At 45.6% G+C, this 25,150-nt stretch overlaps 1 protein-coding gene across 1 annotated transcript; it reads right to left on the bottom strand.

Annotated features, from left to right (window-relative positions):
• Nucleotides 1–4,384: 4,384 nt before the first annotated feature.
• LOC109879599 (terminal nucleotidyltransferase 5A) lies at nucleotides 4,385–16,624 on the bottom strand. Its single transcript, XM_020471771.2, has 2 exons — nucleotides 16,131–16,624; nucleotides 4,385–6,254 (listed from the first exon to the last, which is right to left on the bottom strand). The coding sequence occupies exons 1-2, from the start codon at nucleotides 16,284–16,286 to the stop codon at nucleotides 5,223–5,225; spliced, it is 1,188 nt and encodes a 395-aa protein (XP_020327360.1). The 5' UTR covers nucleotides 16,287–16,624; the 3' UTR covers nucleotides 4,385–5,222.
• Between the last annotated feature and the right edge of the window lie 8,526 nt (nucleotides 16,625–25,150).

Genomic DNA, 25,150 nt, shown 5'->3' with positions numbered 1-25,150 from the left:
GGGACATTACTACTAATGACAGGATGCCATAAACTGAACCTTGGTTCAGTTTGAATCAGATTCACATGCAATTGTTGTGTTATTTAAATGTTTAAATATGAAACTATTTGTGAAAAGATTAAATGTAATTTTAGCTTCTTAAATGAGAGCACGGTTTGGTATAGAGAAACTCTGCTCACTCAGAGGCCCCGCCCAAGTGAACATACATTGGTTTTAAACTATGAAACACGCCCTTCTCTTCACCCCGATATAAACCCGTTGACGAAAATCCAACTTTCTGTTCCAAGGATGTGAGGACTTGCGGTCCCCACGTTGAAAGGACAAAGATCTAATACAAAACTAAGCCAGCATCGGCGTGAGCTCTGGTTGAACGACAAGAACCTAACGAAATTAGCATCGAATTTCAATGTGAAGATGACGATCAACACGCTGATAGGATGAATTTCGACTATACCAGCCAGAATATAGCATGAGCTTGAAGTATGGCAACTTGGTATGAACTTTGAACTCTTATTCACTAAAGAAGTGATGTCTCCTAGCCGTTGCGTTAGCAACAGCAGCTGTAAACGTGGGCTAGGAGAGGACGGACAGAGTATCCATTCTACCACGCTCCAGTTCACCACTAGACATTCTTCAGAGGACAAGAGATCCATGCTGGACAACCCGGCCTTCTATCTATGACCAATCTACAGTAAAGTAAATATTTATTGCATTTTCCTTTTTCAAATGGGTGGTAATTTAGAATGCATAAGATACTGTATGTATTTTTCCCCCTGATTTGGCTTCCCCACACACCGCTACTGATACAGCACAAACAGATCTGGGACCAGTCTTAGCAGTGCCTCTCAAGGCAACTAATAAACACCATCAACAAGGCAGCAGCCACTATGAATGCCCCAGTGTCTACAAATAGAAGTTCTGCTCTGCAGCTCCTGTAATCTGCCTGCATGATGATGGAGCATCACCATGTTTGCATCCCAAATGGCAACCTATGCCCTATGGGCCATGGTCAAAAGTAGTGCACTTAAATAGAGAATATAGTGCCATTTGGGATCCAGGCCATGCAGTGTAAATAACATAGTTTATAGGAGAACCTCCAGCACCACTTCCTCCATTCTACACCATAAAGATTGAAATAACTATCAATCTGCTTGCACCCATTAATTCACTGCATCTTGAATTAGGGTATTTATTTGGTTTGATAACTTCTTGATTGGGGCATTTTTGTTATACTTAGTTCTTTTACGACACTGTTTGTATTTCATGTACATGATGTTGGCTACCAAGCTTGATATAAAAGCACAGCTGTCTTTGGCTTGCCTTCTAATTTGCCGATGTCCCTCCTCACATTGTAATCACTTCTCCTTTCCTTCTCTTTTCCTCCTTCACCCTATTTGACTTTTCTTCTTTCTAGCTCACCATGCTGCTTGTGAAGGTGTGTGGATGGTGGAATCTCCATACCCTTCACTACTCCAGGCTTTGGTTTCTTCTCGGACACATCAGGAAAGATATATCTGTCACGTTCTGACCTTTATTTCCTTTGTTTTGTATTTATTTAGTATGGTCAGGGCGTGAGTTGGGTGGGCAGTCTATGTTTGTTTTTCTATAATTTAGGTATTTCTATGTTTCGGCCTAGTATGGTTCTCAATCAGAGGCAGGTGTCATTAGTTGTCTCTGATTGAGAATCATACTTAGGTAGCCTGGGTTTCACTGTGTCTTTGTGGGTGATTGTTCCTGTCTCTGTGTGTTGCACCAGATAGGGCTGTTTAGGGTTTCACACGTTTCTTGTTTTTTTGTAATCAGTTGTTCATGTTTACGTATTAAATGAACCATGGACACTTACCACGCCGCATATTGGTCCTCTGATCCTTTTCGCCTCTCCTCTTCGGAAGAAGAGGAGGAAATCCTTGACAATATCTCAGGAAATAAACAATATATCTCAAGTATGTCATGATAAAGAAAAATCCCATATATACATTACTAGTCTGGAGTCCAAACTGTACATTTCTCTGAAACAATACTGAAAGAGAACGATACTTAGTTTGGATTCCAGGCTAATACACTACTAACTAATTTTGTCCTTGGCCCTCAGTGTATCACAAGATTATTTTTGGTCCTCTTCAGACCAAATTCAGCCACTTTATTTAGAAATGTGTTGTTTATTTATGTATATCCTGGTTTCCGCAGCGACCACCAGTGCAGGACAGTTGGGGGTTGGTGTGGTGATGTGAGGCTTGTTACTGTGGAGACAGTGTTTATCCTCTGGGGCACCCCTGATGGACCTCTTCCCTACCCCAGCTCAAAAACATGTGCACACACACACTCACACACACACTGAAGAGGCTCTAAACAGCCAGCAAATATTCCTAAGATCCTATCAGCCTGACCCAGACAGACAATCAGACAATCAGACACACACACACACACACACACACACACACACACACATAGAAGAAGTTCTAAACCAATATTCCTTCGATCCTATCAGCCTGACCCAGACAGAAAAGCAGACACACGCACACATGCACACCACACACACACACACACACAGTGAGGACAGTGGGCTTGGCATCCACAGCAGATGACTCAGTGAGGAAAATATGATAGTGGGTCAAATTAGGCTGTACAGTCTGTGGTGGGAGACAGAGAAACGTGCCTACCCTCATGGCTGTGTGTAATAGAGGGCAGCCCACCCACGCAGCCCACAGAAGACAGGAGGAGATGAGCAGAAGCTGTTCCTGCTGAGGTAGAGATGTTCAAGACTACTGGGGACTCTGGTTATGTCCCAAATGACACCCCAAAAGTTCCAAAAGCACTATATAGTGTACCCTTTTTATTACAGCCCTATAATAGATCTTAATAAAATACCAATACTAATGCACACACAAACACACCCAGCTCTGTGGGTGAGTCATGAGGTCTGGTGTACCAAGCACAGAAAGAAATGGTTAGTTAGTTAAAAAAGCAGTGAGACGACGACAACCCGTGTGTCAGTGTCTCAGTGCAGGAGTGTGTGTGTGTTTCTTCCAGGGGAAAGCTCCAAGGGTGTTCCTACTTGTCTCCATGTTCTCTTTCTCCTGCCTTCTCTGTACGGGATAAAGGAACCAACAGCTCTGACAGCTCTATTCCAGAGAGGGAGAGTTTCCTCCTCACATTTTCATCCCGATGACAGACTCTTTTCCTCTCAAATGAACGTTTTATAAAGAACTCATTTGTCACTTGCAGTGTTTTTCTCAGTTAACTGTTCTAATAACAGGCCAAATTCCCTGTGTTCAATTTCTATCAGGGGTGTCTGTTCTACACTCCACTGCCTGATGTTACAAATCCCCAGGGCTCAGACATGCAGAACCCACCAGGGTCAAAGTTCAGAGAAAGACTAGGGCTGAAGCGTTACAGACTCCGGGATAGAAATGTACGGTCATTTCCGATTGATCAGGCATTTGCCGTGTTTAACGTGAATGCAGTCTCCGATATATCGGCGCATTGTCTTTAAATTGAAATCATGCTGTAAAACTGAACTTCCGTGATGTGGATTGAATAGAGCCCGAGCCTGTTCCCAGATCTGTTTGTGTTGTATAGCCAACTCCTTTCTGGCCAATGGCAAGACAGAACAAACAGATGTAGGACCAGGGAGACATGGTAAGAGTATTCAGTGACGAGTAATGCATAACAATCCTGTAAGATAAACGAGCCTAGTCCCCAAAAGGCATGCAATGCAATACAATAATACCTCAAACTTCTCAATCTGACAGCCTGGCCCTCAGCTGCCTGCTCAGCCAAAACACACAGAATACAACTCATACAAGACAGGCAACAGCCATCTCTTTTCACCCCTCTTTCCAATGATACAGGAAACCCCTCATGAGACATTATGGACGACATGCAGGCGTAACTAATGTATGGATGGCTACGAGGGCAGAGGGGATTCAGTTTCCCATGTTAACGTTGAGGGGGTGGGAACAGAACAGAACAAGGAAGTGTTTGTGTGTCTTAGGGCCTTGGTGTCAGACTGATGAGATCATAGAAATGGAAAGAATAGATTATATTTCTATTAAAGGGATGCCCACAGTGCATGATACAGTAGGAGAGAGAGGAGACTTAAGCAGATTTAAAGCCACAGCTAATTTGTGTTTCAAAAAACAGCCACCCTAAAATACTTTTAAGCTGAGGGATGGGGTATGTCAGTGGGTATACCATTAATTGAAATGACAATTAAACAGCTATACATTTAGCAGATTGCACCTTTAATGCCTCTGCTAAGTCGTACAGAGACAGACCCTTTCATCTGCTTTCCCTGCATGTCTGTGTCTGTCTTCTCATTCGAAAGGGACGATCTGTAACCTATTAGATACGTAGATAGAGGAAGAAGGAGATAACACCAATGTTTCCATTTTGTATCTTTTTTTATTATTTGAAAAAGAAATACCCTGACCCTGGATTGAGAAATGTACAGTAACCTGGGTGAAAAATATCCAAAAACAGTTATTTCATTTACAAAGTAAACTACTTTAAGATGTCGGTTGGTATTTCAGGCACTTAGAATCACAAAAGTCTGTTTTGTTTTCTTCACGCTACACAAAAATTGTATTATTTGGTCCTTTACATCTTCAAATGAAAAGATCAGTTGAAACCACAGTCAGAACAGAATTCAGATTTCTGGTTTCTGATATTTCCTTTTATGGATCCAAATACACTTAAAGTCCATCGCGACTGGGAAGCTGAAAAGTTATTCCATCACATTTCAACCGTTTTCCACACATCAAAATAGACCACCAGTCTTCACCATACATATAACAAAGAAGCCAATGCTTCAGAAAAAAAGCTAACAAAACATCATAACAATGTCTCAAATCAGATTTACAGCAGTATTCATTGATATAACTTAGTGGGAATGGTTGCAGTTGAAGATTTGGCAAAAAGATACAATTCAATACAAATGTTTCCTTTTTTTTGGTCCTCATTGGACTTTGTCCTCAAGTCTCCCACAAGAAGCCATTTTGCTACAGGTGGACTGAGCAAAGCACTCTATCAAACTGCTCAGCTCACGTTACCATGAGACAGAGGTGTGTCTCAAATGGCACCCTATTCCCTATATAGTTTCCTGGTCATGTAAAGTACTGCACTATATAGGGAATAGGGTACCATTTGAGACTAAAACAGAGAAACTAGAAGCTTAAAAAACACAACATACAACACAGTCCTCTTACACAGATCCACATCACTCAGCTGCATGGAAGCCATGTTCTGTGGTAAGAGTTACTATAAGAGTTACCCATGGGCGACTGGACCCGCGCTATGTAGTAGTTACTGAAGTTGACGTCCCTGACGTAAGGCGCCGGCTGGTAGTAACAGGTGATATTAGCCAGGGCCGGGATGGCGTTCTGCTCTGCCATGGCCCGTAGCGCCAGCGCCGAGATCAGTGCCAGCGTCTGGCGGCGCTCATGGCCCATCAGGCACACGGTGCTCTCGTCCACCACATGCCGCAGCGTCACCAGGCAGTCATAGCGCTTGTCCTCCATGCCGTTGAAGTGGTTCTGGAGATACGCTTCCAGCTTACGCTGCTGCTCGCCAATGTCCGGGAAGTCGATGAAGAAACGAGAGCACATGTAGCGTTGCAGCAGCTTCATATGAGCCTCTGAGTCCGGTTTAAACCCCCGCACTAGCAGGTGGCAGTACTTCAGCAGTCCTCCGCCCCGGATCTCCTCAGGGCTGTGCGTGGCTATGGTCCTGGTGCGGAGGTGTCCAAGGGCCTCCTGGAAGTCCCCGTACATGCTCTCTCCGACCACGGTGGGGTGGAAGCTCTCAGACATGGACATGGCCGTCTCTGAGCAGCGATCGAACAGCAGCAGTGAGTCCAGACCAATCTGGAACGAGTCCACGCTGAACTCAAACTGCCTCCGCAGAGAGTCCACAAACTTCAGCTCCACGTTCTTCCCCGTGTTGTTGGAGAGGGAGATCAGGCTCCAGCGGTCTGTGTCGTTGCACACCTTCACCAGCTTCTGGACGTAGGCCTCTTTGAGGGTCATGGGCGAGACACGGCTGAGCCCCGGAGGTAGGAAGTCCACCAGGCTGTCCAGGACCACATCTTTGACCACACGAAAGGTCTTGTCATCAGTCAGGTTTAGGCCAAAGATAAGGTCCAGGTCCTTGTAGCCCAGGCCGGTGTCCTGGTGGAGCACATAGCTGGCTGCTGAACCGTTCAGCTTCACATCCCGGACCACCACACCACGCTCCTGCAGACGCGCCCGAACCACCTGCACAGAAGAGCGAGAGAAACATGGGTGAGTGATCTGATAGAGCAGGGGTCGTGTCAAACTCATTCCATGGGTTTTCCTTTTTTCCTTTTCATTTTAAGACCTAGACAACCAAGTGAGGAGAGTTCCTACCTAATCAGTGACCTTAACTGATCAATCAAGTACAAGGGTGGAGTGAAAACCTGCAGACACATGGCCCTCCATGGAATGAGTTTGACACCTGAGCGATATCTATGAGTGATCTGCGGCCAAGATATGTTCGTGATCTAAGAGCGAGATATCCATACAATCTGGGGTGATTCATTCGAAGAACTATGCACTGAAAATGCATGCCACTGCAAGTTGAAACGTAGCTTTCATGGTCACTGCCACTTTAAAAAAAAAGGTAATATTTACATTTCAATCAAGGAATGGTTCACCTTGCTTTCAGCGTATGCTCATAACAGTAAAGATAAAATACTAGCATCCAATAATTTTTTGTGTGGATGAGAATAGAGAGCAACTCAGGGGGGTGTAAAGAGGAACCAAACAGTTAATGGGTCGTTCCACGAAAATAGTTCCTTTTGCGTCCCTTTGATATTTTAAGTAGATATTGTGCACCAATATTGCATTTTAAAAGCCTGTTATAATAAATTAAGTTCATTTTTAATAGAGACCACATTGAGAAGTCAATAAATCTGATTTTTTTTATTTGAATCAAGGCTTCCTAAAGGGCCAAAATGCAGCATTTTGACATGTCCCTCCGTCAACCCTGTGTCACTTCTAGGAAGATTTCAACCCACTAATCAAGTTACACTTCTAAAAAGGCACTGAATTACTGGAACGACCCAAATAATGACAAGCAACAACGTGGAATAGCAAATGTAATCATTACTATCAAAAGATTGTGAGAAGATTTTCTGTTTTTTTTGCAATGCACAGCCTTTTAATTAGTTCATATACTCCTATTGCCATTCTTAAAAGACAAATATGTCTGTCTTTTTCCTCACGCAGAGAGATACAGCCTCTGATTGTAATGCATGGAGAATCAGAGATTTTTCTGTGGAACACAGCAAGCCAGTGCATGTCTTTTGTCTCTAACTTCTGGAGGAAACCCAGCTGACCTGGAGGTTATCGAAAAGAAACATTACACATCTGTGAGACGTAGACAAATGGGGTTGGCTTGTGAACTTATAAACTCTGGTATGATTGCGCCATACTGAAAACATATTTTCCCTATTTGGTAATATAAACAGCATACTGTACTTAGTAAAGAAATGGTTCATGAGCTTATTGCGTCACAGAACAGAACCATCTGGGGTGGATCCTGGAGTTAAGGGAAGCTAAAGGCAGCGGACACTCCAACTCACAACACTCCAACGAGGAAAACAAGAAACTGGGACAATACTTAACAGGCCTGACCAGGGTTACCAGGTACACACACCTGGTATCTTTATCCAGACACTGATCCAAGTATTCAACCAGGTATCAACCAGGTACACAACCATTTCCATTTCCAGGTCGGATCAAGTTCACCATTTAAGCATAAGATAGACAAAACAACATAAGCTACCCACTCTCTTTACTATCAAAATACCTAGTTAATGCAGTTGTTGCTACAGTGCCACCTTTTCATTACAAAGTGGATATCTGTATCAGTCACCACCCACAATGAAATATGGTTTTAACCAGCTCAAGATGGGGCGGCAGGGTAGGCTAGTGGTTAGAGCGTTGGACTAGTTACCGAAAGGTTGCAAGTTCATATCCCCGAGCTAACAAGGTACAAATCTGTCATTCTGCCCCTGAACAGACAGTTAACCCACTGTTCCTAGGCTGTCATTGAAAATAAGAATTTATTCTTTAACTGACTTGCCTAGTTAAATAATGGTAAATAAAAAGATAGGAATGCCCTCAGTACTATGCAGCCTGATTCACACTGATTGAATCAAAGTTGTTTCCACGTCATTTCAATGAATAAATGTTGAATTGACGTCTGTGCCTATACATTTGTTTCGGGAACACACATGCAAACAAAGTTGTGCCTGGGGAATTAGGTTTTGTTGGCTTCACCACCATGCCAGGAAAGGAGTGTCCTGCCGAGTCTCTGACTTAACATAGCTAGATCCCCCATTCATGGATTTAGGTTACGGCCTCCTCCCTACCAACCTAAAAACAAAGACAGACCAAAAAAACAGGAAAATTGAGACAAGCATAATATGTGCTGTCTCCCTCTCTGCCAAAACTCTTGCAAAATCCTTCCTGTCCTTTAATTGTAGCCTCCTTTACCCAGACCCAGAAACACACAGTGGTGTGATTGAAGAATATTAATATGGTCCATGGCTACTGACAGGGTTCCAAGGGAAGGGGTAGTGGTACTCCCAATGAAAAATGACACCACCATGAAAAGGTCTATTGAGGAAAAGGTTCAGAACGTAAACGAAAGGTTAAGAAATAATGAATGTTGAGTTTCAAAGCCAATCCTTTTAAGGGGTGGAATTAACAGAGAATTGAGTAAGCAATAAAAGCAGTTTATGGAACCCTACTGTGTTCCAGTGAGCAAAGCAATCTGTTTCTATTGGTAACCTGACCTCCGGACAGATGGTCACTAATAAAAACATCCAGAATATTAAAGGCTTCTTCCTTCTTTCTGTGGAAACAAACACCAGAATATATATGAATCATTTCCCAGAGTCCTCGTGGAATAATCAATGATTCATAGAAACTGGAATATATGCTTCAATGAACCCATATGCATATGTACGTATTTTGGAATTAGGGTTGACTAAGCTAAAAGCAGTATTCATGATAATAAACAGTAATAACTGTCTTACCAAACATAGGGTTGGGTATCAGGTATCAACCCATGATGATAACATTAAGATAGTTATACATACTGCTAGCCTGAAACAAACAATGAGGAAATAATTGTCCTTAATATGGGATGTGTGATATGTTACTGCGTCCAATGACAAGTAGGTCAACCTGAATGGAATAGGTCTAACTGAATGGAATAGGTCAACCTGAATGGAATAGGTCAACCTGAATGGAATAGGTCAACCTGAATGGAATAGGTCTAACTGAATGGAATAGGTCTAACTGAATGGAATAGGTCAACCTGAATGGAATAGGTCAACCTGAATGGAATAGGTCAACCTGAATGGAATAGGTCTACCTGAATGGAATAGGTCTAACTGAATGGAATAGGTCAACCTGAATGGAATAGGTCAACCTGAATGGAATAGGTCTAACTGAATGGAATAGGTCTAACTGAATGGAATAGGTCTAACTGAATGGAATAGGTCAACCTGAATGGAATAGGTCAACCTGAATGGAATAGGTCTAACTGAATGGAATAGGTCTAACTGAATGGAATAGGTCAACCTGCATGGAATAGGTCAACCTGAATGGAATAGGTCAACCTGAATGGAATAGGTCTAACTGAATGGAATAGGTCTAACTGAATGGAATAGGTCAACCTGAATGGAATAGGTCAACCTGAATGGAATAGGTCTAACTGAATGGAATAGGTCTAACTGAATGGAATAGGTCTAACTGAATGGAATAGGTCAACCTGAATGGAATAGGTCAACCTGAATGGAATAGGTCTAACTGAATGGAATAGGTCTAACTGAATGGAATAGGTCTAACTGAATGGAATAGGTCAACCTGAATGGAATAGGTCAACCTGAATGGAATAGGTCTAACTGAATGGAATAGGTCAACCTGAATGGAATAGGTCTAACTGAATGGAATAGGTCAACCTGAATGGAATAGGTCAACCTGAATGCCTCCAGGTGTAATGCATTACATGGTTATAATGACTTGTAAGACTTACATTAAGCACGTACGACCCACTGATAATGTCATATACCACAAAAGGGTCTCCAAAAGCAAGAAGTAACACCCTTTCTTCTACCTCTCCAAAAGCAAGAAGTAACGCCCTTTCTTCTACCTCTCCAAAAGCAAGCCATTCCATTCCCGCGTTACGCAACAAGCACCGGGTGAAGTTGAGCTAAGGGGGGACACTTCCTCTCGAAGTCGGCCAGGAGAAGCTAGAGACGTATAAAGAAAGCCACAAACTGACCAGACGGTGTGGTGTTGACAATGTCTTGGCGACTCGTTATGTACAGACTCTTTGCATTCCTACTCCAGTCTGTCGGGTTTCCTCTAGTAATCCATTTACCTCAGTCTGTGTGTCTCCTAAATAGAACCCTATTCCCTACGTAGTGCACAACATTTGGAACTTAACTTCAGTCTGACTGCAGCCTGAATGTGTTTTATTATTTTAGTGGGAAAACAGAGTCAAAAACAGCCATTAGCCAGCTAAACCCCATGGTCCCCTAGACACCAGTTAGAGCACTGCCTGGCCTGGACAGAGAGTCACAGAAAGACCCAGCCAAGCCAAGTAAATGGCATCAGTAAATGAATGAGATGTTCAGTAGTCTATGACCCTGGCATCCGGTCCAGTCAGCCCTGAAGGCAAGCAGAGACAGCCCAGCCCAGTGATACTATACTCAGGGTACTGTCAGTAGGCTAGCAGGAACAGATGATGGGGTTTTCCTCAGAGGTGAATATGTTGCCTTGCTGTGGGTGGTCACGGCACCTGAACCAGCATTCATTTATAAACTAGACTGGTGATACAGTATTTATTACCATAAAACTAGACTGATGATAATGCATTTATTATCATAAAACTAGCCTGGTGATACAGTACTCATTAATAATACTAGACTGGTGATACAGTACTCATTAATAAAACTAGCCTGGTGATACAGTACTCATTAATAACACTAGACTGGTGATACAGTACTCATTAATAATACTAGACTGGTGATACAGTACTCATTAATAAAACTAGCCTGGTGATACAGTACTCATTAATAATACTAGACTGGTGATACGGTACTCATTAATAACACTAGACTGGTGATACAGTACTCATTAACACTAGACTGGTGAAACGGTACTCATTAACAAAACTAGACTGGTGATACAGTACTCATTAATAATACTAGACTGGTGATACAGTACTCATTAATAAAACTAGCCTGGTGATACAGTACTCATTAATAACACTAGACTGGTGATACAGTACTCATTAATAATACTAGACTGGTGATACAGTACTCATTAATAAAACTAGCCTGGTGATACAGTACTCATTAATAATACTAGACTGGTGATACGGTACTCATTAATAACACTAGACTGGTGATACAGTACTCATTAACACTAGACTGGTGAAACGGTACTCATTAACAAAACTAGACTGGTGATACAGTACTCATTAATAACACTAGACTGGTGATACAGTACTGATTAATAAAACTAGACTGGTGATACAGTACTGATTAATAAAACTAGACTGGTGATACAGTACTCATTAATAACACTAGACTGGTGATACAGTACTGATTAATAAAACTAGACTGGTGATACAGTACTCATTAATAACACTAGACTGGTGATACAGTACTGATTAATAAAACTAGACTGGTGATACAGTACTGATTAATAAAACTAGACTGGTGATACAGTACTCATTAATAACACTAGACTGGTGATACAGTACTGATTAATAAAACTAGACTGGTGATACAGTACTCATTAATAAAACTAGACTGGTGATACAGTACTGATTAATAAAACTAGACTGGTGATACAGTACTCATTAATAAAACTAGACTGGCGATACAGTACTCATTAATAACACTAGACTGGCGATACAGTACTCATTAATAACACTAGACTGGTGATACAGTACTCATTAATAAAACTAGACTGGTGATATGGCATTTATTATCATAAAACTAGACTGGTGATACAGTACTCATTAATAACACTAGACTGGTGATACAGTACTCATTAATAACACTAGACTGGTGATACAGTACTCATTAATAACACTAGACTGGTGATACAGTACTCATTAATAACACTAGACTGGTGATACAGTACTCATTAATAAAACTAGACTGATGATACAGTACTCATTAATAACACTAGACTGGTGATACAGTACTCATTAATAACACTAGACTGGTGATACAGTACTCATTAATAACACTAGACTGGTGATACAGTACTCATTAACACTAGACTGGTGATACAGTACTCATTAATAACACTAGACTGGTGATACAGTACTCATTAATAACACTAGACTGGTGATACAGTACTCATTAATAAAACTAGACTGGCGATACAGTACTCATTAATAAAACTAGACTGGCGATACAGTACTCATTAATAACACTAGACTGGCGATACAGTACTCATTAATAACACTAGACTGGTGATACAGTACTCATTAATAAAACTAGACTGGTGATATGGCATTTATTATCATAAAACTAGACTGGTGATACAGTACTCATTAATAACACTAGACTGGTGATACAGTACTCATTAATAACACTAGACTGGTGATACAGTACTCATTAATAACACTAGACTGGTGATACAGTACTCATTAATAACACTAGACTGGTGAAACAGTACTCATTAATAAAACTAGACTGATGATATGGCATTTATTATCATAAAACTAGACTGGTGATACAGTACTCATTAATAAAACTAGACTGGTGATACAGTACTCATTAATAAAACTAGACTGGTGATACAGTACTCATTAATAACACTAGACTGGTGATACAGTACTCATTAATAAAACTAGACTGGTGATACAGTACTCATTAATAAAACTAGACTGGTGATACAGTACTCATTAATAACACTAGACTGGTGATACAGTACTCATTAATAAAACTAGACTGGTGATACAGTACTCATTAATAACACTAGACTGGTGATACAGTACTCATTAATACAATTAGACTGGTGATACAGTACTCATTAATAAAACTAGACTGGTGATACAGTACTCATTAATAAAACTAGACTGATGATATGGCATTTATTGGGGATGCAGGTAGCCTAGTGGTTAGAGCGTTGGGCCAGTAACTGAAAGTTTGCTGGATCGAATTCCCGAGCTGACAAGACACAAATCTGTTGTTCTGCCCCTGAACAAGGCAGTTAACCCACTGTTAATAGGCCGTCATTGTAAATACAAATTTATTATTAACTGTCTTGCCTAGTTAAATTTAAAAAAACATTCTACCTCATAGAGAGAGAGAATGTTGAGTTCAGTTGGCATTTCCCCGCAATGGCCTCCTTGAAAGCCAGCAACAGGAATGCACACACCTATATGTAGAAGACTAACAGAGCTATACACTGTAGTGTAAGCCCAAAATATGTTCCTTTCCTGTTACTCTATCTGTGGAGACGTGTGGTGTCATCATGTCGTTCAGTCTCACCAACAATAGACCGACAGAGGAGTTGGTTTACAATCTGGCAGGGCCCACAACAGAACCAGGTGACTGGGCTAGTATTGTGGTGTGTGAGTGTGTGAATAGGTGAGTGTTTAGGGTCTACTCATACCATGTCAACCTTGTCAAGAGTCCTGACCCTCTAAGGCCCCTGTTACTCGAGTGCCTGACTAACTAATCCAGTTTCCCCATCCTGCCCTAGAAATGGAAGCCATCGCCGCCACCCAGGAAAGTAGAGCTCACTTCCAGTAAGCTCACAATGGTGAAACAAGAGCAGGGATGAAGAAACAACAAACAAAAACGAAACCAGATCTTTCTCAGGCTTTGCCCTACTGTGCACTCAGTCAGTCTCTATTGTATTCTACTCTATTCTAGAATCTACACCCTGAATTAGATTCGAGCAAACCTGGAAAAAGTGTGTTCCCTTTGCTTGGGTGGCCAAGCCAAGTAAAACAGGTTACCCCCTAGCTCTACCTCTACCACCCTACTGTTAACATGAAGTAATATCTGATCTGACACACTAAAACACATTCAATGTCTGGATATGTAATCTCAGCTGTATAACACCACTGGGTAGGCCTACTGGCTAGTGTGTGTGTGTCACAGGAGGCTGCGGCTCATAATAATGTCAGAAAACGGAGCAAATGGAAACCATTTGTTTGATGCATTTGATACCATTCCACCTTCTGCACCAACCATTACCACAAATCTGTCCCCCCCAATTAAGGTGTCACCAACCCTCTGTGGTGTGTGTGTGTGTGTGTGTGTGTGTGTGTGTGTGTGTGTGTAGGCCTATTGTATGGTTCCTCAGAGCTGTCATCCCAATGTTGGCTTATCTACCCACAATCCACTGCCCTAAATGAAGTGTGAGACTTCTCGTGTGCACTAAATCACCAACAGTGAGACTTTTCTTTGACACCTCCCACTGCTCAGACACACACAGACACACACAGACACACATGGACACACACGGACACACACGGACACACACAGACACACACGGACACACACGGACACACACGGACACACACAGACACACACGGACACACACGGACACACACGGACACACACGGACACACACGGACACACACAGACACACACGGACACACACACACAGACACACAGACACACACGGACACACACGGACACACACGGACACACACAGACACACACGGACACACACAGACACACACGGACACACACACACAGACACACAGACGGACACACACAGACACACACAGACACACACACACAGACACACACGGACACACACGGACACAGACACACACACACACAGACACACACGGACACACACGGACACAGACACACACAGACACACACGGACATACACACAACAATATGGAGCCGGACAATAAACAGATGTTATCTAGATGACAGCGTTTCAGTGAACAGGCTCCTATTGAGAGCCCTGTGGAACACCTGGAAGAACACATTTCTGGTTGTATGAAGACATTTCTTAGTTAGGCCCTGGGTTGCATCAGTTGGTTTTCCAGGTAGGGGAGAGAGAGGAAGGGAACATGTTACTGGAGATATGCACTAATGCTTACTGCTGATGGTATGGAGCTGCATGGCCAGCCAGAGCCCACTGTAGACTTTTCCAGCCAGGGGATTTTCTCTGATGAACAGCATGGATAGAGCATACATCCTTCACATAGGTCTGCTCTATTAATACAGATCACAAGCATTCGTTTCATCAATGAAAGAGACTGGAGAGGAATCTTTTACATTCTCAAAGTCTCTGTACTCCGCCAATTATAATTCAATGTACTTTACTGTCTCTCCCTGTGTACAAGTTGTATGGTTTCCTTGACCAATGACATTTCTGGTGGCAGAAGCATTGGAATGAGAAAGTGGAAAATGTCAGTTAAGTCATAAGATCATCTGCTCCTTGAGATCTCCTCCTGTCTGTGGAAGTGAATGTAAATAACATTACTGTCACTCATGAGGATTCATAAGTCATGATTCACTGCAATGGGTGGATATTCAAATGTAGGCTACCAAGGCACCCCAGTATATTCCCAATACCTTGAGTAGGCTATTGCAAAAATTCAGTATATGAGCATGCCAACACCACTGGCAAATAATCATATTCACAGATGTTATCTGACCTGATATTGAAGAATATTGGAGCTTTTTATCCTCAGCCACAGTGCTGAGAAATGAGACTGGTCTAGATTATGATATTACACAAAGATGACATGGTTAGCATTGGAATGCTCCCAAAATACACTGCTTTCCTTACACTTTTCTTAGCCTACCTATCAAATTCGACTTCAATGTACTATGAGTGTGCGTGTGTAGCCTACCTGAGTAAAAGTGTGCAAACGTTCGTGCGTTTAAAAAAATAGATTTCATGCACATTCCTGAGTTGGCTATTCATTCACTAAAGCACTTCATGATCAGACTGAATTAGATAAATATTGAACCATTTAAAATAATGTAAAATAACAGCCATATGAGATGAGTTTGGCTAGACAAAAGTATCGTTTCCCAATATCGGGCTGCATGCGCTCCAGAACTCCCCAGACCAAAGCCGTTATCTCACCTGCACTATCTGCCGAGGCTGTACAGAGAGCGTCGGGAAGTTTCCGCGTCCGTGAATAGGGACGCTCTCTCCGAGAATAGAGTCCAACCTCTGCACCTGCTCCCAAGACAACACACAGAACCGCCGACTCTGCTCCGACTCATCCCCGGAGGACATGACGATGGGATTTGGAAAAGTAGTAAATTCTTTGGTAGTTTAGTTGATGTAGGCTATTATGGACAGTACCAAAGCAATTGCCAAAATAAGTGTTTCTTTTGAAGTTGGAATGAAACTTGAAATCGACAAGAAATCAAACAAAATCGCTCCTGTTGTGCTTCTCAGATTCACTTAGAACAGAAGTTTCTAAACAATCTAGGCTGAAGATCCGAGAGAGTTCTGCACATGCAAATCATAGACCCGTAAACTGAACTGTGTGGCATCTCCAAAATTCTCCTGCGCTGTGACACACTTCTAGCTGTAATCCAGCTAGAGGCATATTGACGGGTTTAAAAAAAATGGGATTAACATAAACGCCCTGATTGGCTGTTCGGCAGGTTTATGAAGACCTACCTCAAGACACAGAAGACTACAAGCGGCCATGCGCACATACCCACTTCCCTTGCGTAAGCAGAGACCAGCCTGTTGCTGTCATTAGATACTTCAGTCACATTTAGTATACGCATTAGAGGGCTATTTACACGGTCTATTGGCTAAACACATCTTCTGTTCTGTAGAGTGAGTAGACATGTAATAGCCTAATAATAATAATAATAATAATAATAACAACAACAACAACAACAACAACAATTGAATCATAAGAACAACATTTTATTTAACTGTCTACTCTAGAATGATAGAGTTAGGGCTCTATTCAGTCAGTCGCGCCGAAGATCGCTTTATAGCGCGATTGACAATTAAAGGCAATGTTCCAGCAGTTGTGGAGACTGCATTCCGGTTAACACTACATACCGTATGTTTGCTCAAACGGAAATTATACTACGTTAAATTTTCTAGCGCAATCATTAACTCTTTAGTGATGCAGATTGACGAGAGCCTTTACTCTGGCTATTGTGAATTATAAGCCTGCATTTTTTTTCTCTCACATAAGTAGGGGAAAACATTTGTTTCTGTTACAGTATAATTTCAACCAGTCTGTATCTCAATCATGTCTTTATCGACAACTGGTCATTCACACTTTTCCAAACTGGCCTGACCAGCCAGCAACCTCACTCTCTATAATGCACTGGTTCTCAAACTCTTTGGGTCCGGGGGCCCCATTTTGATTGCAAACTATTCAGGGACACCCTCATCAGAACTCGAGTTGGATAAAATAAAAGAGGCATTTTACTATGACTTCGGCAGTGCATGGCCGGATGAACCAAGTCTCGGGCCCTGGAAAGGAACATTCTAAAGGCCCGCCTCTTGGCATCGGAAAAAAACATTTAGCAGTTTTCAAGCAAATGTCTTCCAATTCTACACATTTTGTCATGTGGCAGAATATTTGTTTTGTTGTTACAGCTTTAATTAAAGCTGAAATCTAAAACATCTAAACATTTTTCCATGAGGCAGAGAAAAACCTTTGCAGTTTTAAACCTTCAATTACAGTGCCTTTAGGTAAAAAGAAGAAAAAACATTTTGGTATTGAGTTGAGAAATGTATAATTGGTGGAGTTCTATGGATACAATACTCCAGTAAGCCCCCAGGCCCAGGTTTCCCAGGGTCAAGAACATAAATTAATAGATTCATAATAGTACATTGTATTGCACCTTATTAAAAAATGAATTGAATCTGTTGTTGTTAGTACTATTCCACAGCCCGTGGAACACCTGCTGCCCGCGGACTCCCTCCAGTCTACGGACCCCACCTTGATAACCCCTGCCGCCCGCGGACTCCCTCCTGTCTACGGACCCACCTTGATAACCCCTGCCGCCCGCGGACTCCCTCCTGTCTACGGACCCCACCTTGATAACCCCTGCCGCCCGCGGACTTCCTCCAGTCTACGGACCCCACCTTGATAACCCCTGCCGCCCGCGGACTCCCTCCTGTCTACGGACCCCACCTTGATAACCCCTGCCGCCCGCGGACTCCCTCCTGTCTACGGACCCCACCTCGATAACGCCTGCCGCCCGCGGACTCCCTCCTGTCTACGGACCCCACCTTGATAACCCCTGCCGCCCGCGGACTCCCTCCAGTCTACGGACCCCACCTTGATAACCCCTGCCGCCCGCGGACTTCCTCCAGTCTACGGACCCCACCTTGATAACCCCTGCCGCCCGCGGACTCCCTCCTGTCTACGGACCCCACCTCGATAACCCCTGCCGCCCGCGGACTCACTCCTGTCTACGGACCCCACCTCGATAACGCCTGCCGCCCGCGGACTCCCTCCTGTCTACGGACCCCACCTTGATAACCCCTGCCACCTGCGGACACACTCCTGTCTACGGACCCCACCTCGATAACGCCTGCCGCCCGCGGACTCCCTCCTGTCTACGGACCCCACCTTGATAACCCCTGCCGCCCGCGGACTCCCTGCTGTCTACGGAGCCCACCTCGATAACGCCTGCTATAATGACATGTCTCAGTGTGAGCATGCTTGCTTGTTTGTGGAAGGTGTCAGCCTGTTACTCAGCCTCTATCAGTCTCCCTCTATCAGTCTCCCTCTATCAGTCTCCCTCTATCAGTCTCCCTCTACCAGCCTCCCTGACTAGTCTCCCTCTACCAGCCTCCCTGACTAGTCTCCCTCTATCAGTCTCCCTGACTAGTCTCCCTCTAACAGTCTCCCTCTAACAGTCTCCTTGACCAGTCTCCCTGACTAGGCTCCCTCTATCAGTCTCCCTCTAACAGTCACCCTGACTAGTCTCCCTCTATCAGTCTCTCTCGAACAGTCTCGATGACGAGTCTCCCTCTACCAGTCTCGATGACTAGTCTCCCTCTACCAGTCTCCCTGACTAGTCTCCCTCTACCAGTCTCCCTCTACCAATCTCCCTGACTAGTCTCCCTCTACCAGTCTCCCTCTACCAGTCTCCCTGACTGGTCTCCCTCTATCAGTCTCCCTGACTAGTCTCCCTCTACCAGTCTCCCTGACCAGTCTCCCTCTACCAGTCTCCCTCTACCAGTCTCCCTCTACTAGTCTCCCTCTAACAGTCTCCCTGACTAGTCTCCCTCTACCAGTCTCCCTCTAACATTCTCCCTGACTAGTCTCCCTCTACCAGTCTCCCTCTACCAATCTCCCTGACTAGTCTCCCTCTACCAGTCTCCCTCTACCAGTCTCCCTGACTGGTCTCCCTCTACCAGTCTCCCTGACTGGTCTCCCTCTACCAGTCTCCCTCTACTAGTCTCCCTCTACCAGTCTCCCTGACCAGTCACCCTCTACCAGTCTCCCTCTACCAGTCTCCCTCTACTAGTCTCCCTCTAACAGTCTCCCTGACTAGTCTCCCTCTACCAGTCTCCCTCTAACATTCTCCCTGACTAGTCTCCCTCCATCAGTCTCCCTCTACCAGTCTCCCTCTACCAGTCTCCCTCTATCAGGCTCCCTCTACCAGTCTCCCTCTAACTGTCTCCCTGACTAGTCTCCCTCTACCAGACTCCCTCTACCAGTCTCCCTCTACCAGTTTATGAATATGAGGGGCACTGATGAGACTAGTTAAGTTGATAAGAGGAGCAAGAGGAGAGAGTGGCATCATCACGGGTATCATTGACCTGAGCAGCTTATTGTTAACATAGTCACGATTTCCCTGGTAACAGCCACTCCTAGTCAGTCAGTGCTGGGCTTGGTGTGACTGACAGGACAGACGTGACGTGGGGAAGGCACCTGCGTCAGTAGGCTAATAATACCCCGGAACCAGGGGCAGGAGGGCCTCTCTGTATTGTCTCTCCTCCCCTCTGCTCCCTCTTTCCTCACCTCTCCTCCCTCTCTCCTCACCTCTCCTCCCTCTCAACTCACCATCGTCCTCCCTCAATTTCTAAAGTATCCCCGGTAGCGGCGTGTGAACGGGAATCACTTGACATTCTGTTGTGACATTGAGTGGCTGGGCGGGTATAGGAGTAAAAGAGCTGGGTAATATCCGAGTCCCATGTTGTTGTCGAGTAAAAGGGAAAAACGTGCTTGGCCCATGTGTCTAAAGCGCAAACAGGTGTGTGTGTGTTTTGAATGAGGAAGTGACAGTAGGTCATAGTTACAGATACCTCAGGCCGTGTTAGTTATTGTCAATTGGTAAACAGGTTTTTACACAGGCATCAGGATAAAGAGCAGTACCACCACGCAGGCATGCAGGGGAGTGGCACTTCTATTCATACAGTTAATTATCGGCTGCCTGGTGGCATGGTGTCAACACTAGAGGCTGGATGACGGGTCTATGTCTGCTGTCCAAGCCGGCTCCTCTCAAAGAGCCAGAACAGGAAAAACATCATCAGAAAGGAAGGACACATCTTTAGACCTCAGAAACCTACCACGCAGTTGTAAACATTTTCCATCAATGCATCAATGAAGAAGAATATCATTTTTATTGAAACGTAAAGTTTGGACGATACCACAGGGGAGAGTATCATAGTGGGGCGAACAATCTTAATGGATTAGGCAACAGTTCCACCAGAACCATGTAAACGCCACACACTCATCCCCCCGTGGGAGATAGATCCAGAATCTCCTCATTGTCGGCCATCATAATCAGCCTACAATTAGAATATTGTTTATGAATGTATTTCTCCCTGTGTTGGGGGGCTTAAATCGGAGTATAATGCTTGTATGGATGTCATTCCCAATACATTGTATTATCATCACCATCAATAGGCATTCCATTGATCTCTTACCTAATGTATGGCAAAGCCATTATACTGTATATCCATTCTGATATGCTGTCCATTCTGAGAGTCTGTATGCCGTGTGTGTGCGGGCGTGTGCGGGCGTGTGTGCGGGCGTGTGTGCGGGCGTGTGTGCGGGCGTGCGTGCGTGCGTGTGTGCGTGCGTGCGTGCGTGCGTGTGTCCGGGCGTGTGTGCGTGCACATCTCTGTGGGTTGGTGGGTTGGTGGAGTTGGATTGATGAGATTAAATTGTTCCTTATAAACCAGACACCAGTCACAATATTCCTGATCAAACACACCCATCTTTAGTCAACTTCCTTAATTTGTCCCCAAACCACAGATACGTCACAGATACACAGTTCTTTTTACCTAGGATTAGTGATTGCCACATTAGCTTCATGTTGCACTACAGGATACTATGGTAGTAAAACAAACACACAACCTGGAAGGACAGAGCTGTTGGGATGATAATGTACAGTAGTGCTGGGTGTTGAAGGAATAAGGAGGCGCTGTCTATGCTCGGTTTGGCTTGAGGCCTCATCTGAGAGAAGATGTTGCCCAGAGAGCTAAGGATCAAGCAAACCAAGAAGACTTATTTAACCAAAGGGTAGATGAGGAGAACGGATGATGGATGGATTTCTTTTAGTAATATTCTTCTGTACTGATGTCCTGCTCCAGTCGTTCCCCTCAAGGCAAGGAAGGAATGTGAACAGCACGCTAACGTCATTCACACACACAAGGATGCACACGCAAACACGAAAACACACGCACACACTTACGTACTCACTCACAAACACCAGCTCTCCCGTGGCAGCTCCCCGCACCAGGCTTCCTGTGCGTGTCCTCGGCCCAGTACCACCAGTGCCAGCACCACGCATCAGGCATACAGTGCGTCCCGCCTGTCCAGCGCTGCCGGAGCCTTCCTCTCCAGCGCAGCCGGAGTCTCCCACCTGTTTGGCGCTGCCAGAGCTCCCACCCCTCAGTCCAGAGGTGCAAGAGCCCCTCATTCCAGAGGTGCCAGAGCTCCTTAGTCCAGCGCTGCCAGAGCCTTCCTCTCCAGCGTTGCCGGAGATTCCCGTCTGCCCAGCGCCATCTGAGCTACCCATCTCTCCAGCGTTGTCGGAGCTTCCCGTCTGCCCAGCGCCGCCAGTGCCGCCAGTCTGCCCAGTGCCGCCAGTCTGCCCAGCGCCGCCAGTCTGCTCAGTGCCGCCAGTCTGCCCAGCGCCGCCAGTCTGCCCAGCGCCGCCAGTGCCGCCAGTCTGCCCAGCGCTGCCAGTGCCGCCAGTCTGCCCAGCGCCGCCAGTGCCGCCAGAGCCGCCAGTCTGCCCAGAGCCGCCAGTGCCGCCAGTCTGCCCAGTGCCGCCAGTCTGCCCAGAGCCGCCAGTGCCGCCAGTCTGCCCAGCGCCGCCAGTCTGCCCAGCGCCGCAAGTGCCGCCAGTCTGCCCAGCGCCGCAAGTGCCGCCAGTCTGCCCAGCGCCGCCAGTGCCGCCAGTCTGCCCAGCGCCGCCAGTGCCGCCAGAGCCGCCAGTCTGCCCAGAGCCGCCAGTGCCGCCAGTCTGCCCAGTGCCGCCAGTCTGCCCAGTGCCGCCAGTCTGCCCAGAGACGCCAGTGCCGCCAGTATGCCCAGCGCCGCCAGTCTTCCCAGCGCCGCCAGTGCCGCAGTCTGCTCAGCACCGCCAGTGCTGCCAGTCTGCCCAGTGCCGCCAGTCTGCCCAGCGCCGCCAGTGCCGCAAGTCTGCCCAGCGCCGCAAGTGCCGCCAGTCTGCTAGGATCAGTTAGATCCGCCAGTCAGCCAGGATCCGCCAGTCTGCCAGGATCCACCAGTCAGCCAGGATCCGCCAGTCAGCCAGGATCTGCCAGAACTGCCAGTCAGCCAGGATCCGCCAGTCAGCCAGGATCCGCCAGTCAGCCAGGGTCTGCCAGGGTCTGCCAGAGCCGTCAGTCAGCCAGGATCCGCCATTCTGCCAGGATCAGCCATTCTGCCAGGATCCGCCATTCAGCCAGGATCTGCCAGTCAGCCAGGATCTGCCGGAACCACCAGCCAGCCAGGATCTGCTAGATCCATCAACCTACCGGAGCTTCCTCTCAGTCCGGAGCTTCCTCTCAGTCCCGAGCTTCCTCTCAGTCCCGAGCTTCCTCTCAGTCCCGAGCTTCCCCTCAGTCCCGAGCTTCCCCTCAGTCCCGAGCTTCCCCTCAGTCCCGAGCTTCCCCTCAGTCCCGAGCTTCCCCTCAGTCCCGAGCTTCCCCTCAGTCCCGAGCTTCCCCTCAGTCCCGAGCTACCCCTCAGTCCCGAGCTACCTCAGTCCGGAGCTGCCCCTCAGTCCAGTGGGGCCCGTTGTTAGGTTTCCTAGGCCAAGGTTAGCGGCGAGGGTCGCCACTCAAGGGACGCTAAGGAGGTGGACTAAGACAATTATGGAGTGGGGTCCACGTCCAGCGCCAGAGCCGCCACCGCGGACAGATGCCCACCCAGACCCTCCCCTATAGGTTTAGGTTGTGCGTTCGGAGTCCTCACCTTGGGGGGTGGGTACTGTCACGTTCTGACCATCGTTCGTATGTGTTTTCCTTGTTTTAGTGTTGGTCAGGACGTGAGCTGGGTGGGCATTCTATGTTGTGTGTCTGGTTTGTCTATTTCTATGTTTGGCCTGATATGGTTCTCAATCAGAGGCAGGTGTTAGTCATTGTCTCTGATTGGGAACCATATTTAGGTAGCCTGTTTTGTATTGGGTTTTGTGGGTGATTGTTCCTGTCTCTGTGTTTGCACCAGATAGGACTGTTTAGGTTTTCACTTTTCTTCTTTTGTTTAGTCTGTTCATGTATAGTCGTCTTTATTAAAAACATGAATAACCACCACGCTGCATTTTGGTCCGCCTCTCTTTCACCAGAAGAAAACCCTTACAGACGGTCAAGGACATATTTAGATTAAGCTAAATTATAGAAAGTTCTGATCAAATCAATTTCAAGTTTCATGGTAGTAATACATGGAAATATTCCTCTACCAGAGCTTTTACATTAAAAACACCAAGGAGTTCAAAATAAATACAAATAAACATATACATATAATGTATACCAGGGCTGTCCAACCCTGTTCCTGGAGAGCTACCTTCCTGTAGGTTTTCACTCCAACCCTGTTTCTGGAGAGCTACCTTCCTGTAGGTTTTCACTCCAACCCTGTTTCTGGAGAGCTACCATCCTGTAGGTTTTCACTCCAACCCTGTTCCTGGAGAGCTACCTTCCTGTAGGTTTTCACTCCAACCCTGTTCCTGGAGAGCTACCTTCCTGTAGATTTTCACTCCAACCCTGTTCCTGGAGAGCTACCTTCCTGTAGGTTTTCCCTCCAACCCTGTTCCTGGAGAGCTACCTTCTTGTAGGTTTTCACGCCAACCCTGTTCCTGGAGAGCTACCCTCCTGTAGGTTTTCACTCCAACCCTGTTCCTGGAGAGCTACCTTCCTGTAGGTTTTCACTCCAACCCTGTTCCTGGAGAGCTACCTTCCTGTAGGTTTTCACTCCAACCCTGTTCCTGGAGAGCTACCTTCCTGTAGATTTTCACTCCAACCCTGTTCCTGGAGAGCTACCTTCCTGTAGGTTTTCACGCCAACCCTGTTCCTGGAGAGCTACCCTCCTGTAGGTTTTCACGCCAACCCTGTTCCTGGAGAGCTACCCTCCTGTAGGTTTTCACTCCAACCCTGTTCCTGGAGAGCTACCTTCCTGTAGGTTTTCACTCCAACCCTGTTCCTGGAGAGCTACCTTCTTGTAGGTTTTCACGCCAACCCTGTTCCTGGAGAGCTACCCTCCTGTAGGTTTTCACTCCAACCCTGTTCCTGGAGAGCTACCTTCCTGTAGGTTTTCACTCCAACCCTGTTCCTGGAGAGCTACCTTCCTGTAGGTTTTCACTCCAACCCTGTTCCTGGAGAGCTACCTTCCTGTAGATTTTCACTCCAACCCTGTTCCTGGAGAGCTACCTTCCTGTAGGTTTTCACGCCAACCCTGTTCCTGGAGAGCTACCCTCCTGTAGGTTTTCACTCCAACCCTGTTCCTGGAGAGCTACCTTCCTGTAGGTTTTCACTCCAACCCTGTTCCTGGAGAGCTACCTTCCTGTAGGTTTTCACTCCAACCCTGTTCCTGGAGAGCTACCCTCCTGTAGGTTTTCACTCCAACCCTGTTCCTGGAGAGCTACCTTCCTGTAGGTTTTCACTCCAACCCTGTTCCTGGAGAGCTACCTTCCTGTAGGTTTTCACTCCAA

This window comes from Oncorhynchus kisutch, linkage group LG17 (assembly GCF_002021735.2).
Source record: "Oncorhynchus kisutch isolate 150728-3 linkage group LG17, Okis_V2, whole genome shotgun sequence".
Lineage (NCBI taxonomy): Eukaryota > Metazoa > Chordata > Actinopteri > Salmoniformes > Salmonidae > Oncorhynchus > Oncorhynchus kisutch.
The sequence above is the reverse complement of the archived record's forward strand: the minus strand, read 5'-3'. Positions and strand labels throughout refer to the sequence as shown.